We start from the raw sequence: 15287 nt of genomic DNA, 5'->3' as shown, positions 1-15287 counted from the left end.
GCAGTCAATTTGGCTGCAAGCTATCTACAACCACCCAGGGGAGGAAACCGTGGAGGCAGATCACCTAGTCTCAGGGTTTGTGGGCCCTAGGTATAAGGGAGGAGCCATTCCTTGAAGAAGAGGGACATGAGCTTCGTTCTGCACTTTTGAAGTGAGGGGATGAGTCTGATTTTGATGGGGAGGAGGTTCTAGAGTCTTGGGTTGCAGACAGAAAAGACCTGTTTTATGATTCTTCCCTTCCTGTACCCGCGGAGTTCACGTCTGCACATGTGCTTCTGGTGGATCGTCCTCCAAAGATGTTTTTCAGTGAGGTAGCTTGGGACTTCAGGGTGACCGTCTTGTAGATGATGCAGCAGGATTTGAAGATGATACAGGCTTGCAGCGGGAGCAGGTGCAGTTCGATGAGAGCAGAGTTTTGTGGTCAAATCTGCGTCATGAGGCAGCATGCAGGACACAATCGCAGAAGATCTTCCCACAGGGTATTGCCACCAGGTAGGAGAGGACCAAAGCTTGCACAGCAAATCTCAAGGGCTTGATTTGAGGGGCTGGTAGGCGTGTGCAAGTTGTGACCAGGAGGAATGATGTAGGTGGTTGAACTAATGTGGAATGTTGCGGTAGACTGTCAGGGAGTTCATTTGATAGGTCCACGATTCAGGTTGTCACTGTTGTTGCTCCCAAAAAATGAGCTTTATCATCACATTTGTCTTTCCTGTATTCTCCACTGACTGAAACTTCTTCTCATGTAACAGTGAGTGAACTCACGCTACAGAGTGATAACTCCTGTCTTCTTTTCTCCCTAGGGTCAGGGTTCGCTACCAGAAGCGTCAAAAGCTGCAGTTTGAAACAAAGCTCGGAATGAATTCCCCATTCTAAGGTGTGCCTAGAGCATCAGAAGACTGCACTTGATGGAGCTGCAACTCTGTCACTGAAATGCTGGATGAGATGAAGTCACTGAAGTTCTGCACTTAATGGACTTGCAGGATTATCTAGGTTCTCACTGCAAACCATCGCTTTGATAAGGATCTGAGGAGTGAAGCAACAACAGCATTACATAGATGTAGCCATTTTTCACAGTCTGATTCTCACTTCCCCCCTGGAAGCCGGCCCATCAGCTTACGGAACTTCTGTGCCTCTCCTATGCAAACAGACCCGGTTTGCTTAGTGTGGTATAATCCATACCTTCCTCTGAGAAAGCAATAGGGAAAATCAAAGTATTATCCTCTCAGAATGCTGCCTGTTTGTGTAGGCCCTTCAGTAGATCTCCATCAGCTCATTGCTCAGAGAAGATGGCTGTTGGCCTAGGAAACCCGAAATCAAAGATGCATTTGCCTTGATTGAGAGGCTTTTGGCACACCAATCAGGACAACTGGTTCCTCTGCTTTGCACAGTCTGTCCTCTCACTGACTCCCTACAGGTAAGCTGCCACCTCAATGGAGAGACCCTTTGCACTGTGTCATCTTGTTCTACCCCGTCTGTATTGGCTGCTCCTCAGCTGAGGCCCTCCGTACTGTGTGCCCTCTCAGTACCACCCTCTAGTTAGCGATCACCTTGAGTGAGTGGTACTTTGTGCAGTTTTCCCTCTTACTACCATTGGAACAGTTGGCTCAGTTTTCATTAAAATAGTGGTAATAGGATGTTTTGTGTGCTAAAATACTTGGACACTAAACATTTGAAGCATTGCATCGCCTTGACAATCGAGGCACATGAGTTATGACACGTTAAGGATGACTTCAAAACTGCTACAAGGGAGAAAGAATACTCATGAAGCGGGCTTTAGTACAGGTCATTCTTTGGTGTGTGCTTTACCAAGTTCGGTGTTTTACTTCAGTGGGAAAAGTTTAAAGAGTAGGAAGAGGAATGGATGTCCACAAGTAATAGATCTTTACTGGGACCTAATATTATGCAGCCCAGTTCTTTACCCTTTGCATGCTGAGATGTGTGACCATGGTTTTTGATGTCAAGGTCATTGCTGCAGGCCCATCATGGCATGTAAAACTGCCTTTACTGGGATTGTACCGCATTATCTCCTTTGTGTCTGGCCAATGGTCAGTAACTTGCATTCTGGAAGAAAATGTCTGTCTGGTCTTGGCATGGGTGTTGCTCTCACAGCAACACAGTCTACGTACTCCATTTGGTATTTCTGTTCTTCCAGACCACTTTGATTGTCCTCTTGCCAGGTCTTCCATGTCCCAATTCCAGTCCACTGAGCTTGGCCCTGTCTATTTTCCTACACTCAGGAACATGTCTCTGTGATATAGGAAATACAGTGAGCATTAATCAAGTGCTTCCTGTCTGATCTCCTGGAAAAGAAGAGCATCAACGAAAAAAACTGAAGCCATGATCATAAACCTGCGTTTGACACAATGATGCCTGAAGGCAGATTAGAAACACCAGACATGCCGACACATATGTACAGAGCAAGAGATTTAGAGAATACAAAGTCTGTGTACAGCTTCAGATAATAGTAAAATATTAAGCACAGCCTTTACCAGAGAACCCAGTGTCAAAGTGCTGTAGTACAAGAAACATAACAACCAGATACTAAAACATGAAGACCCTTACTAATTAGACAGACGCGTCCGAGAATCCAACATAATCCTTCCCCCAGAGACTTCAGAATGCGCGTAGAGGGTGCCTGCCCTCTAAACATCAGACCAACAGACAGGTTTTACATTTTTCACCAAGGATGAATCCTTGTTGAGGGCAGGTGCTCTGTGCTCTTCTTACTTGATTTCAGTTTGGTTCCTTGGGAAATCGAATCTTGCCCAAGTATTAGCACAAGGCCAATGGGTCACATAGGCCTGGACAATGAGGTGGTCCGTGTGTCCCTCGTTCGAGATAGCGCTGACAGAAGATTGTTGGAACTGTTTCAGGTGGCCTTTGGATGAATGACATAGTACCAGGATGTGGGTATCGAAGCAAGAGTGGCACAGTCAAAGATTTAAGACGTCGTCGGAAGGCCCAAGATATGCTAGTACTTGGGCCAAGATCATTGTGACTGAATTGGAAAATGCTCCACATATTTAAACTTCTATAAGGACATGTATTTGAAATGTAGTAACCTTAATAATGCACAGAACCATGGAATTAACTATGATAAATTAGACGGTGCATGCAGGAACGTTTCACTGATAAAGAAGACTGGACAAAACAATCCTATTGTACCAGTGGTAGCTTGGGAAGTCAGGGGAGGTGGAGGAGATATAAAGCACTGAGCATAAGGCCATACCTGACTGGAAGCTACGGCTTCTTAAGGGTGTCAATAGAAACTAGGCTGTTTTGAAGGAAGCAAACCATACTGAAGATTTGGACCAGATGTGGGGGGCCCTATGCTGGTAGACTTAATGTTGCGGACTTGTTGGTATGTCAAAGGTATTTTGAGAGGAATAAATCAGACACTGGACAAGAGCAGGGAATCTTCTATTTGACTGTAAAGACTCCAGTGACTCCTGCAGGAATTCCACTTCTGGTAGATTTTAAAATGGAAACGTTTATGGTGGCAATCAAGGATGAGTTGTACACAACCGAAGGTTAATTTATGTGCTATATGAAAAGCTATTACAGAATACCACAGCAATAACATGCAAAACTCCTAAGGGACGCAGGGTAGAAAGAATGTAGTTGGAGTAGGGAGATCCTCCTTGGGCACTATTGTAAGGACATGATGGTAGTATTATGTGTCACATGGTGTAGAGGATGGTATTTAGAGTTTTGCAGTTTGTTCATTGAACCCACTGATTATCCCATCATCTGGGTTCCTCAGCAAGCTCCTGGCCTTACCTGCATCACAAATCGGCCACTCCACCCTAGATTACCACATTCTTGGCGCAGGGAGCCATCTGGTCACTGAGGTTCAGAGCTCAATATCCTAGAGGAGAGGATTTTTCCACTCCACAGCAATGCTCTCTTTAATACATTGAGGCTACAAACTTTGTTCTTCTCTCTGGCAGGATTTGCAGTGATTTGTGAATATTTTCTAAATGTATAGCCTTTTTCTGGGATATCCAGGAGAGGCTTCCATCCTCCTTCAAGTATTTTTAAATTCTGTCCTAAATGGACCCTTGAACTCTTGATAGTGGACTCTTGAGCCACACATGTTTAGTTGGGCTGCCTGCCTTCTGGATCTTTGTCTTTCTCTTGCAGATGCACCTGTCTGCTTGGGAGTTAGAGGTCTGCAGTCTTGATTACTTTGGTAGCCTCTTCTGAAAAAGTGCAGCAATTCATCAACATGCTTCTCAAATGACATCTAAGGCATTGAAAGGCACATCACAAATGCTTTTTCCCATAAGATTTTCTGGCGGTCTATATCGTTATTTATTGACTGGAGACCCACATCTGCAAGATGCACTGTTACTTTGATGGTTTGATTGAAATCGAGGTTCTCGTCTTCCACCAATTCAAGCATTTCTTTTTATTTCTCTTCAAAAAAAAATTCTATGAGATTCAATATATTTGCCTGTAGTTCTTGGTCATATGATCAGCACTGCAGTCTTATTCGCAGATTTTGTTACAGCAGGTGATGAGACTGTGTTTCTTCATCCCACAACATCTAACGTACTAATTGTTCTGCCTGTATCACCTATCATTCTATTGTAGATGTCAGGACGCAACTAACAACATGTTTACCTAGTTTACTGACCTTCTTACTGCGGTAGTTGTGATAGGCTCCTGTTGATGCTCTTACTCAGAGGTGCTGAAATTCACAAAGTATGCACAATGTCATAATATCCAGTGGCGTTCTACTGGCTAATCAGGTAATCTTGTATATTGTGACTTAATATCTCTGCTCGAAGCTAAACCTATGCTACGGCAAATTCTTCAGAAAACCTAGACTGATGCCGTCAGTGTTTCCATATTATTCCTAAGGAGATATCTCATGGACACCTTAATGTTCCAAAAGGAGATGTAAAATGATCCAGGAAAAGTGCTTCAGGAACCCAGTATAGGTTCGGCTTCAGGAGCCATTCAGAAGGTCACTTCCGGACAGCATGCCTTAGGCAAGACCATAGTCTTTATTTTCCATATAGCTATATAAAGTCAAGCGGATTCATAGACTGAACAGAGACCTAGCACACCACAATTGGCATTTCAACTCGACTATGCCAACCAACACGAGAAGGAGTCTAAGCTAGGAAGCCATTCCATTCCAATTACTTCTTGGTTATTTTCAGAGACCAGCATGCAGCAAAACAAATCTTTTAGTTCATCTTCTGTAAGACAAGCCATCATGGCGTATCTCCAACATTGTGTAGCTTTAGGCACTTACAGAAACCTTGATTCATTTGTAGGGGTTACTTTATTGATTTCCCCGTTTTAAGAAACCTCAACAATGTGTAGGATCTGAATTCGATCTCATCTGTTTTTGCTCGTACACTCCTTGAATCTATGGCATCCAGTGAATGACAGTGATATCTGCTAGGGTAACATGTACATTATAAGCCCTGTTGTCAGAATCTTCCATAGTCTCTGAAAGAGATATTGTAGGTCCTAGGCTGCCTCTATCATCTTTGTCTAAATGGATTCTAAATTCCATGTTGATCAAGAGATTTCTTTGCCCTTTTTTGAGGATGAGCTTTCCATTGTCTGGGGCTAGGTATGGATCTTAATTTTTTACTATGACTGCAATAAGGATGTTCAAACCCATGGATTACTTGTCACGTATGTGGTCATGCTCTTTGGAAATGGGCAGTAAAGTCCTCTATTGCTAAGTTAATGGTATTTTGCACTCTAGAGCCTTACCCAAGACATGACTATCCATTTGCACAGGAATTCATGGCCATGCTGTCTGGGCCAAAGTGGATTTGATTGCGTTTACAAGGCATTTCCATCTAGAGGTTATTTGCGAATCGGCCACATGGCCAACTCTTCTTGCATTTTGTAAACATTACTCTTTTGATGGTTGGTCTAGATCACATGCACACTTTGGTTAGGATCTACAAAATGTCTTAGGCTAGTGACCCTTTAAATGGGCTGCCTTCTCCATATATAAACCAACAACATAAAATATGTGTAGGAGTATGAGTCAATGACCATAGTGATTCCAGTACTCTTATTCTTTAGTTCAATATCCTCTCAATGAGCCGGTTTATCCCTGCCACTTTTTTCCGCTATGGCAAGTTTAAGTAGAAATAGCTGAGATAAAGTGATTACAATGCTGTGCATTCGTGCCGGGATCTCAATGGGTGTCTGGAGGAGGGCGGAATAAGGACAATTACAGAAGTCACTGTTTTCTAAAAAGAAATGTATATTTGTTCCAAATTCTCCAAATGTCACTCAGCTGTACCTTTGGGACATGAGATATCTGTACTTACCTCAACTGCCATTTTTGATTTGGACAAATCCTCTTGCTGTACATTCTTTTTTCTTTAGAATTTACCAGAACCGGGATGCTTACCCAGCACCATTTTGCCAGTGCAATGGGAGTAATGCCTTGGTGCCAAGGAGAGCATGTAGCCTGTGTCTAAGATTTTGGGAACCCAATGCTGCCACATTCTGGAATTTCAAGACACAATCTCCATTTGACATGAAAGCCCAAATGTACTAAATCATTTTGCAAGACTGAGCAGAGGATCTTACTTGCATCTTTGGAGCTTTATCAAATATAACATAACACAGGAAGAGCATATTTGTGTCTGCACAGAGTCCTGATGATTTCTGACTTCATTGTTTTGTATATTCCCAGCCACAACGTTGGGGGTATGAAAAGGAGCACTGAAAAACAGCCTCCAGGAAGCAGGGTCGTTAGAAAGAGCTGGAGGAGATAATGTCGTAGCCAAAAAAATGCCTTAGTGACCACCTGGAGGGCTCGTACTATTGGTTGTAATGAAATGTAAAGAGCATATGTTTTTAATGTTGTATATTTTATATAAAAGCAAAATTGTGGGATGTATGTAAAAAGTGATTTGTAATAAAAGCTGTAAATTATATTTAAAAGATTTGGTAATGAAGGATTTCATTTGCTAGCACAAGAGTCTTTGTTCACGGAAAGAAAGGCACAACTGTTTCATAATTTTTTTTATTAACATAAAACATTGTAAGTTTTATTTGCAGTTAGTGAGAAAGCAGAGCAGTGGACAACATCATAATTTGTGACCAGTGTGTGAAATATCTTTTTGAGCACCCATCCCTAACAGAACAGCTGGTGTGGCAATGGGGGGGAGTCTGTTCTCTTTGAAAAAATAACTTGTATATCTATACCTTCTGCAATTGGTAAGCTGCTGGGCTTGAGAGCAAAAAGTGAGGGGCTAAGCACTCTCAATTCGCACACATAATGACTTCTGAGGCCTCTGCAGCACTAACCTAGCAAGGGCATGGTCCAGTACTTCTCTCCTGAACTAACAGATTAATGGTCCCTCGTCTAACGAGCAGTTCCCAGCGATGGTGACATGTATGGTTGTCTTTGCCCCTCTCACCATCATAGGGAGGTGATAATTCTCCCCTGAAAAGCCACCCGACCTTGCAGGATGATGGATCCACTTTCATCCCCCAAATATAGCAGTTCTTGTGAATGTGACGGTTCCATGCCGGTTTCCAAGTACAGTCCTCTTCTTATCATGGCTGTTAGATTTGTTGTCCCCTTATGGGGGTTGTATAGTTAAAATGTTGAGATTTTACCCCCTGTATTTAGAATTCACAAAACAGATGCAATTTTTATGGTCCACGTTAAAGTTCAGAAAAAGCTCATTACTTTGTTTCTTTTCCGACAGTTTTCTAGGGTGTATTTTTCACTCTTCTTTTTGCAAAACCTAGAGGTTCTGGTGGGAATGGTGGCTTGGGGTAATGTTCCAGTTTAAACACTCAATATATTGAGAACAGACCCTGTTATTTTCTGAGAAAAAAAAAACTGATATCAGACTGTGACATCACTCAAGGAGCTGCTCATCACATCTGCCAATTCCACCAACTGGGCATCAGTTGAGATGGTCATATGACTCCCAGATACTTATGTCAAACTGTGGCATCACTCCAGGAATTAAATGTCAGCACGACACTTCACCAGACACATCAGAGTGCTATTCATGAAAGTCTGTGATGAAGAAATAATGCAAGTAAACATATAAAGAAACTCAGATTTTACAAAACAAATAAAGAAAGATAAATATTAAAACACCATTAAAATCAACAAAGATGAGAATGGAACTAGAGCGCTTTGAAAACTGTCATTTCCCTTAAAGTAAATATATTTAAACATTCTGTTTATAAGTATATAATTATATATATATTTATATCTATGTACATTTTGTACTTAGCAAAGGGTATAGATACAGTTTTGGAAGTTTCGTCTTGTCTCACCAACTGTCAAAACAAAATATATACATATACATAAAAATAATTTGTCATCCTCAGTCGATAAAGTGCCACAGCTGAATCTATCTTTTAATAGAACAACCTGCTAAAACATGTGCTTTCACCGGCCAGATTTGCCTTACATTCCTTTGCTGTTCCCTTTTCTTTTTTTAAGCAGCATATGAGCCATTTCATGAGTATGTTGCACTGCTGCAATTACATGCCTGATTCACTTAGCTCATTTATACGGCCTTGTACTTCCAATCAGAGCATCGTTGAAATCATGGCAGTTACAAAATGTCCTTCCCCCAGGTGGCTGATTTAGATTCCTTGCAGTGCATGACAGGGTTTTAGCTGTCACTTGTGATCTCCGAAAGATACCAACAGCAGCAAACCTATGCATAACATTTTTCTTCCCTATTGGCAGTTGCATAGGCTGACTGAAGAGCATTAAGATGCTTACATGCATCTTGGTGAAGAGAGACAAACAGTTAATAGTATACAGATTAATTTTAGCACAGCAAGTGCTTTGCAGAAAGGGCATCATTAGGAATGACCTGCTAATAGACATTCATGGACTAACTCAAAGACCAGGCAGCTGCATCACAAATATCCAATGCCTTCTTATCTTGAATTTTGATGGTGGTAGAATCAGCAATTGCGGACTTGCTGATTGGAAATGTTAGGGTGCGAGAGGAGGGGGGGGGGGGTCACGATAATTCATATTTTTCATAAGATAAACTGGGACCATGAGTAAGGCAGAATACTACAGACATCACTGCAGCCATTGGATGTGATTGTTTTTATAGACCCTTAATATGTAAGAAGAGACATCTGATTTGAATGCACTGGCGTCATTTGTCCTTGAGGAGCAATTGTTTGATATCTGTATGCAGAAATGTACCTCTAGAGTCAAAGGAATATCTAGAGTGCATGATGTTTTCTTCGCACATGTGGACCTAACTAAAGAAGGATTAGATTAACTAGGAAAAGTGAATCTTCTTTGTGTCATTTCTTGCCCAAAATGCTGTAGTAATGTCACAAAGTATGATAACCCTGAATGAATACTATCTACAAGTTCTAAGCCTGCTCAAAGAAGTATGCAACTATAGGAACTTTAACTCACACAGAACGTTGTACGTGTAGCTCCGTCCTGACTAATCTCCATGCTGAGATATCCATGCATAAACCTGTAAATAGCAATTTTAATTTGTGTTGCTATGTTGAGGATCAGCTGTAATTGGAACATTAGACATTTTGGTAGGCGCAACAGAACAGCGGCCTAATCTAAGCACAAATTCATAATGAACAATTTCCCGTTTGCAGATCAAGTTTTGGAATGATTGGTTTCTTTAGAATGGAAGTGGCATGGGGCAGAAACAGCCCTAACCTGAGCCCCCAAGGATATGTCTGCATTAAACTTAACTCTCAAGGGCTTACCTTATTTAACTTTGAAAGTGCAGGTACCCATTTCATCAGGCCCAAGCTATGGCCCCCTAAAACTGTCACTGCCAGGTGCGAAGTTTACAGTTTAATCTGAGTGAATCCATGACTTCTGCTGTGTACGCTGGTCTGCGGCAAGAGATTAATTTGTATGTTTAACAAATAATGTTACCCTGTGAAACAACAAATATAGTAATGGCGTTTGAATTGCAGGCCAAAAGCATTGCAACTGGCCTCTTTTTGTAAGGTTGCTGCTGACGTGCTCTGCCTTGGTCTGCAGTGATTGGTTTCATGTCAGCCTTAGCTTTCATATTCTTACTCTATGCAAAATATTTCATCGACTCTGATAGGCGCTATCAATTTTCCTGCTCAAATATGTCCAGGAAAGCAGTGGTGTGTTCACCAAGCTGGATTAGCCTCTGTTCCCTATGAATTCTTTGTCTTGTTTGAAGGAAATTTTCCTGGTTGAAGTAATGCCTACCGAGTGGGCACCCTGCAGTGAAAAGCCCTGTATATTGGTACATCAGAAAAATGTGCTTCAAAAACAGTATGCCTTGATCAGAATGTTGAAGACTGGGATGAAACATGTTAAAGTTACGGAGGCACTCTTCGTGCAGACAACAGCTTTTGAGGCTTTCCGCTTGAAGCAGATTTCTTTTTTTTTTAATGAAAACATCTACGTATTGTTAGAATTATAGTTTTACATTCCTAGTAGCCAGGGAGGCTTGCTAGGATCACCGTAAAATAAGGGATTGTTCATAAGGGAGTCATGTTCCTTTTCCAGTCTGAACAACCAAAGGGATTTCTGGGCTTGTACATTTTTGCTTCATCGTGAGATACACAAATGGCTTCCTTTTTCTCGCTGTTCCAGGGCATCCTTGATCTTTATATCTTATATAAACAGCCATGCGAAACATTGAAACAAACTATTTGTATATGTTTCATCCTGAATGGCAGACAGAGCAGAAATCTAACCCAAGGATTAATTGCCCACAAACCTTTTCCCTGGAGCAGGCACACTCCTTAAAGGATCCCTTAATTTTTATCATGAAGACGTGCTGTAGTGGGGATCAAACGCTCTAGCAATAACTGTGTTTTTTATTCCAGAAATAAGGTTTCCGTTTGAAACTACCCAGATTAAGAACACGCCAAAGAATCTAATATGACCAGTAGGATAAAGAAATTGTGTAACTGTCATACGTTTAGTGCTATTTGAGTACAAATGAACATACATAGGCCACAAAAGTCAACTACATGGGTAACTAGCCTTTGAAGTTGGCACCAAGTCCAAAAACCGTGTGAAGCTAAGAACGACGCAGTGCTGGAAAAGAGCCCTTAACCAGAATGTGAGGTGTACCACAGACCTAGGAGTTGGTGCCCACTTCCTTACTTTGGAACTCAGTGATCATGTCTTTAGTTGGTACGCATGATGTTAACAAATCATGGGAAGTCCAAAACAAAATGTTCAGACCAGATCACTATACAGGCTCACTAGCCTCTTTCTGGAAAAACGAAAAAGAAAAAAAAAAGGCCTGTCTTAAACCAAGTACTAATGCTCACTGTTGAGGAAACAGTAGTTAAACCAAGCAAGGCATTTTGCTTTGAGAAGGTGTAAACAGGACGTCCTGTAAGCTTGGAGTCCATGTATCATCAGCTCAGTATGTGGCCCTGCCAACAATAGTGGACGTCCCATATGGTAGAGTCTAGGGCTGTTGTCCAAAGAGCAAATGGTATTTCCCTGTAACAGCTCACAGATCTGTTTAATGGTCTTGAAAGCATGTGGTGTCTTTGGTGAAAAAGCAAAGTTGTACATTCTGATCTCCCTTCATCTGCTTTTTAGGCATATTAACTAACAATCATGGGCATGTGATTCTGCACACCGATACATGTGAGGTTGTTAAATGTAGTGGTATTTACGGCATGATGCATACCCCCAAAGGGGAGCGTCCGTGTGCAAGATGGAGTATTAGAGGTAGCAGATACCGGCTATGACCCTGGATGACTGTAATTATCATGTTTATCCCCACGTGTATTGCTCTGTGAACCTCATTTCCAGAGGTCCTCCTTTGACGTGGTCTGTGAGTTAGCCCTTTTACAGGGGGTGGAATAATGCACCCCATTCAGACCACTAGATGTGTGCACCAAGGATTTATTGTGTGTGAACAAAGCTCCTCAACTGTAGTACAATCCCAAGAGAGTGTAGCCAAGAACTGAATGAACATGGACATTTAACTATTCTGTCCAGCATTGAGGAATCCACCGAGCCCATTCTAGGTTTTTAAACCAACACCATGCTCCCCTACCCACATTTACTGATGGCTCCTCTGACACTATGGGGAAGTGCATTGACCTGCAGTGTGGGGAACACTAGCTTCTCTGCTCCCTGATCAGGACTTATTCCGTGACTGTGCAATGCACTTTTTCTGTGCTAAAGTACTTACTTGAAGCCACAGGTGGATTGTACGTGGGAAAGCTTAGCATTCGTTATTTCCTGAAAAGACAATTTGCCTTCCGCACCACCATTTTGTGATAATATTAAATGGATTAGAGAAATGCGTCCCATGGTCTTAGGGCAAACAATGCAAGTAGACCAAGTAACTACCAGGCGCAGACCACACCCATATTCAAGCCATGTGATTTCGCTGTATGGACCATATTGCAGGATGTAAGGATTGGGTTTTAGTCCAGGAATCCACCTCTGTATTTCAATGATACAAAACAATCCGATTGTTAAAGCTGGCGCACATGCATTAAAGTACAAATCTTGGAATACCAAGCCCACATAGTCTTTAACTATGGAGCCAAACCGCAAGTTCCACTGTGAGCACGTATGTTTGTGGCAAGGGTTGGAGGAGCAATGTCCTCTATATTATAACACATATGTACAGATATTTTACAATTATGGAAATTTAAAAAAAGGTTCTGTGCTGGTTTGATAGTGGTTTCTGCAATCTGGGTCAAACAGAACAGATTAAAACTGTAGCCTCATGCCAAAGTGTCTACAGCTTTCTCTGGGGGTTCCCATCCCATGGGGGGGGGGAAATCAGGGTAATGTCACTGCTGGAATGGCACTGAGCAACTTCCATCCCTGATCTCCAAGGATGGCCACTAGCGAGCAGTGTTCTTAAACCTAAAGTTGCTGCAGTGAGGGAGTAGCAAGACTCTCTCCAACACACAGCCCTCTGATCTTCAAGCTGGGTATGGTTGTACATTTCTTCTATTCCTTTTCCAAGTTTGTGTGGCTATCGCCTCACACACACCAAAGGCCAGAGAGGTGTTGACACAAAGATGCTGTGCGGCTTCTTCTCAAGCACATATTAACAAGTTCCAGGCAAGGGCAGTCTCACGGTACTAAAGTAAAACACTTGTCCCTTCTGCTGTCCATTTGCCCAGCCTACTTCAGTCCAACATGGCATTCAGCTGATCAGTCAGGTCATCAAACATGGTGCTGATATCATCAAGGATACTCATAGGGGACATCACAGCTGCAGAGCTGTAGAAGAAAAAGAGACGGTCAGTCTGGGAGCAGTATCAAGGGAAAGAATGCATTTTATTCAGTTCTTGCTGCAAGTAAGTAGATAAAACACAAAAATCCCTTTGGCCATAGGGAATCGACAAATACATTTGAGCTTTTTCAGAGTGGATATAAAGGCTGCTTGTTTTTGAAACCAGCAATTGAGAATTCCAGTAAAGAATGAACCTTGCAATGCCCCTGCCAGAGACAGCAACAATATTGAATGGCATTACATCCACAAACATGTGAAAACCTTAATGTAATATATATTATGTTTCCTGTGCGAGTCCACCTCTTTCGATGACTGAAAGCTCAAATAACGATTCAAGACATTTTGCTTTCACCCTCCTTGTCAAATAAAAAGTCACATGTCCTCTACAAAGGGGGTAGGTGGGGTGAACTCTGGCTTAGTTCCTTCACTTTTACAATGTTAGGAATTCCTAGTCTGGCAAACAGTGGAAGAGATGCCCTAAACAGTTCAAAGGAATGTGTACTCTCAAGTCCAGCCCCACCTGCTATTCCTTCCTCATACACAAACCATATACTACAGAACCAAAACTGAAACCCACAGAGACCAGACACTGCCCTTGCACGATCCCGTTGTCTGCATAGAAGGTGCCTTGAAAAGTGCCTGCTGTACTTAACGCTTACCTGCAAATCATTTCATAGTGCGGGCCTGCATGATTAGCAGAAGACGAGTGGATGTTCAAGTCCTGCCCAATAAAGCAGCTCATTCAAGCGTGCTAGGAGTTTGCCATCTCTATTCGGGAAGAGATCTAACTTGTTCTTCTAGCATCACCTTTCATGGCGCGCAAATCTGTCTTTGAGAACTATGGGTTATGTGGGTCTCGGGGCACTGCTTTTAATAAATATTTTATTTTTTATTAACCCAATTTGGGCTTTTTACAAAATCGATGGTCCATGATGAGCTGTCTTTTGTCTTGCCGAGGCTACTCAAGACACCACTCTGAGTTCTGAAGGTCGGGTTAGAGGTCGCCAGACGATGAGCTTAGAGAAGGGCCAAGGGCACTTGGTTTTATAAGGGCTACTTCTAAGAATTTGGCGGCCGTTCTAGACCATCTTGTGAAGTCGCCAGCAATCAGTCGAAACCATATGGTTTCTTCGTCAAGTGCCGCAGGGCAAGTAATGAGTGGTGCCAGGTAAGCCTGTCTCTCTGCCGATAGTGCTGGGCAAGAGGTGAGGAGATGGTTAACTGTCTCTACTTGATCAACTTTGCCGCAAATGCGGCAATTTGATGCTCCCGAGAGGGCTCTGGTGGCCAAAACTTCTCTGGTGTGAAGTAGATTTAAACGGGCCCACAAGAATAGTTTTCTCCGTTTTTTCTTGGGGAATTTTTCACAATATCTCAGTGGAACCTTTAGGCAATTGTGAGTGGGTGGCAGGTCTTGTAGTGATTTATACTGAAGTATTGTTTCGTTAGTGTTTATCCAATCTTGCTGCAAGAGTTTTAACTTTACTCGTCCAGGATTTGAGATGAGGAGGTCCTTGTTACAGTGGACTTCTTCCAGCTTTCCTTCGATTTTTTTTGCCCATTTCATTAGGGGTATGCACGACCCTTTGTTCAGTTCTGCTTCTACTACTCGAAAGATCGGAAGAGTGTCGGGAGTCCGTATCTTTCTATAGAGTATAGTTGCACTTTGCAGTACTACCGAGGCTAGTGATGGCAAGCCAAGGTCGTGACGAATTGCTGGCATGGGAGCTGAATTTGGGAGACCCAGAACCGATTTCCACAAAAAACCTTCTAGCCTGGTCCAATAATCTTCGGTTAAATTTAGATTGGCTGCCATGCCGTATGTTATTGCAGGGACTACCTTTGTTTTGTAAAACTGTAGTACCGGCAGCCATGAAAACTTGCCGAATTTTCTGTCCACTGCTCCAGTTTGGGCTGTCGAGTTTCTTATCTTTGCCCATAGTGAGGCTTGAAGTGAGCTTTCGTTCAGTGAATTGTCTAGCTGCACGCCCATATCTCTCTCACCCTTCCTGCCCTGGCTCATACCCTTTCCCTTCCCCAAACAATCGCCCA

General features: G+C 42.4%; 2 protein-coding genes across 8 annotated transcripts in view; one reads left to right on the top strand and one right to left on the bottom strand.

Annotated features, from left to right (window-relative positions):
- TMEM94 (transmembrane protein 94) overlaps nt 1–6933 on the top strand; it is a 2019771-nt gene extending 2012838 nt beyond the window's left edge. For all 5 annotated transcript variants that reach the window (XM_069654803.1, XM_069654805.1, XM_069654804.1 and 2 more), the window contains one exon: nt 801–6933. In XM_069654803.1, coding sequence (XP_069510904.1) covers nt 801–873 — 73 coding nt within the window. In that variant the 3' untranslated portion in view covers nt 874–6933. The remainder of the gene's footprint in view (nt 1–800) is intronic.
- A 66-nt stretch (nt 6934–6999) lies between these two features.
- The window catches only part of CASKIN2 (CASK interacting protein 2), a 545439-nt gene continuing 537151 nt past the window's right edge, over nt 7000–15287 (bottom strand). For all 3 annotated transcript variants that reach the window (XM_069654797.1, XM_069654799.1, XM_069654800.1), the window contains one exon: nt 7000–13222. In XM_069654797.1, coding sequence (XP_069510898.1) covers nt 13129–13222 — 94 coding nt within the window. In that variant the 3' untranslated portion in view covers nt 7000–13128. The remainder of the gene's footprint in view (nt 13223–15287) is intronic.

This window comes from Ambystoma mexicanum, chromosome 3q (genome assembly GCF_040938575.1).
Source record: "Ambystoma mexicanum isolate Mex_15411 chromosome 3q, UKY_AmexF1_1, whole genome shotgun sequence".
In the NCBI taxonomy this organism is placed as follows: Eukaryota; Metazoa; Chordata; class Amphibia; order Caudata; family Ambystomatidae; genus Ambystoma; species Ambystoma mexicanum.
Note: the sequence above shows the minus strand (reverse complement) of the source record. Positions and strands in the feature narration are given on the sequence as shown.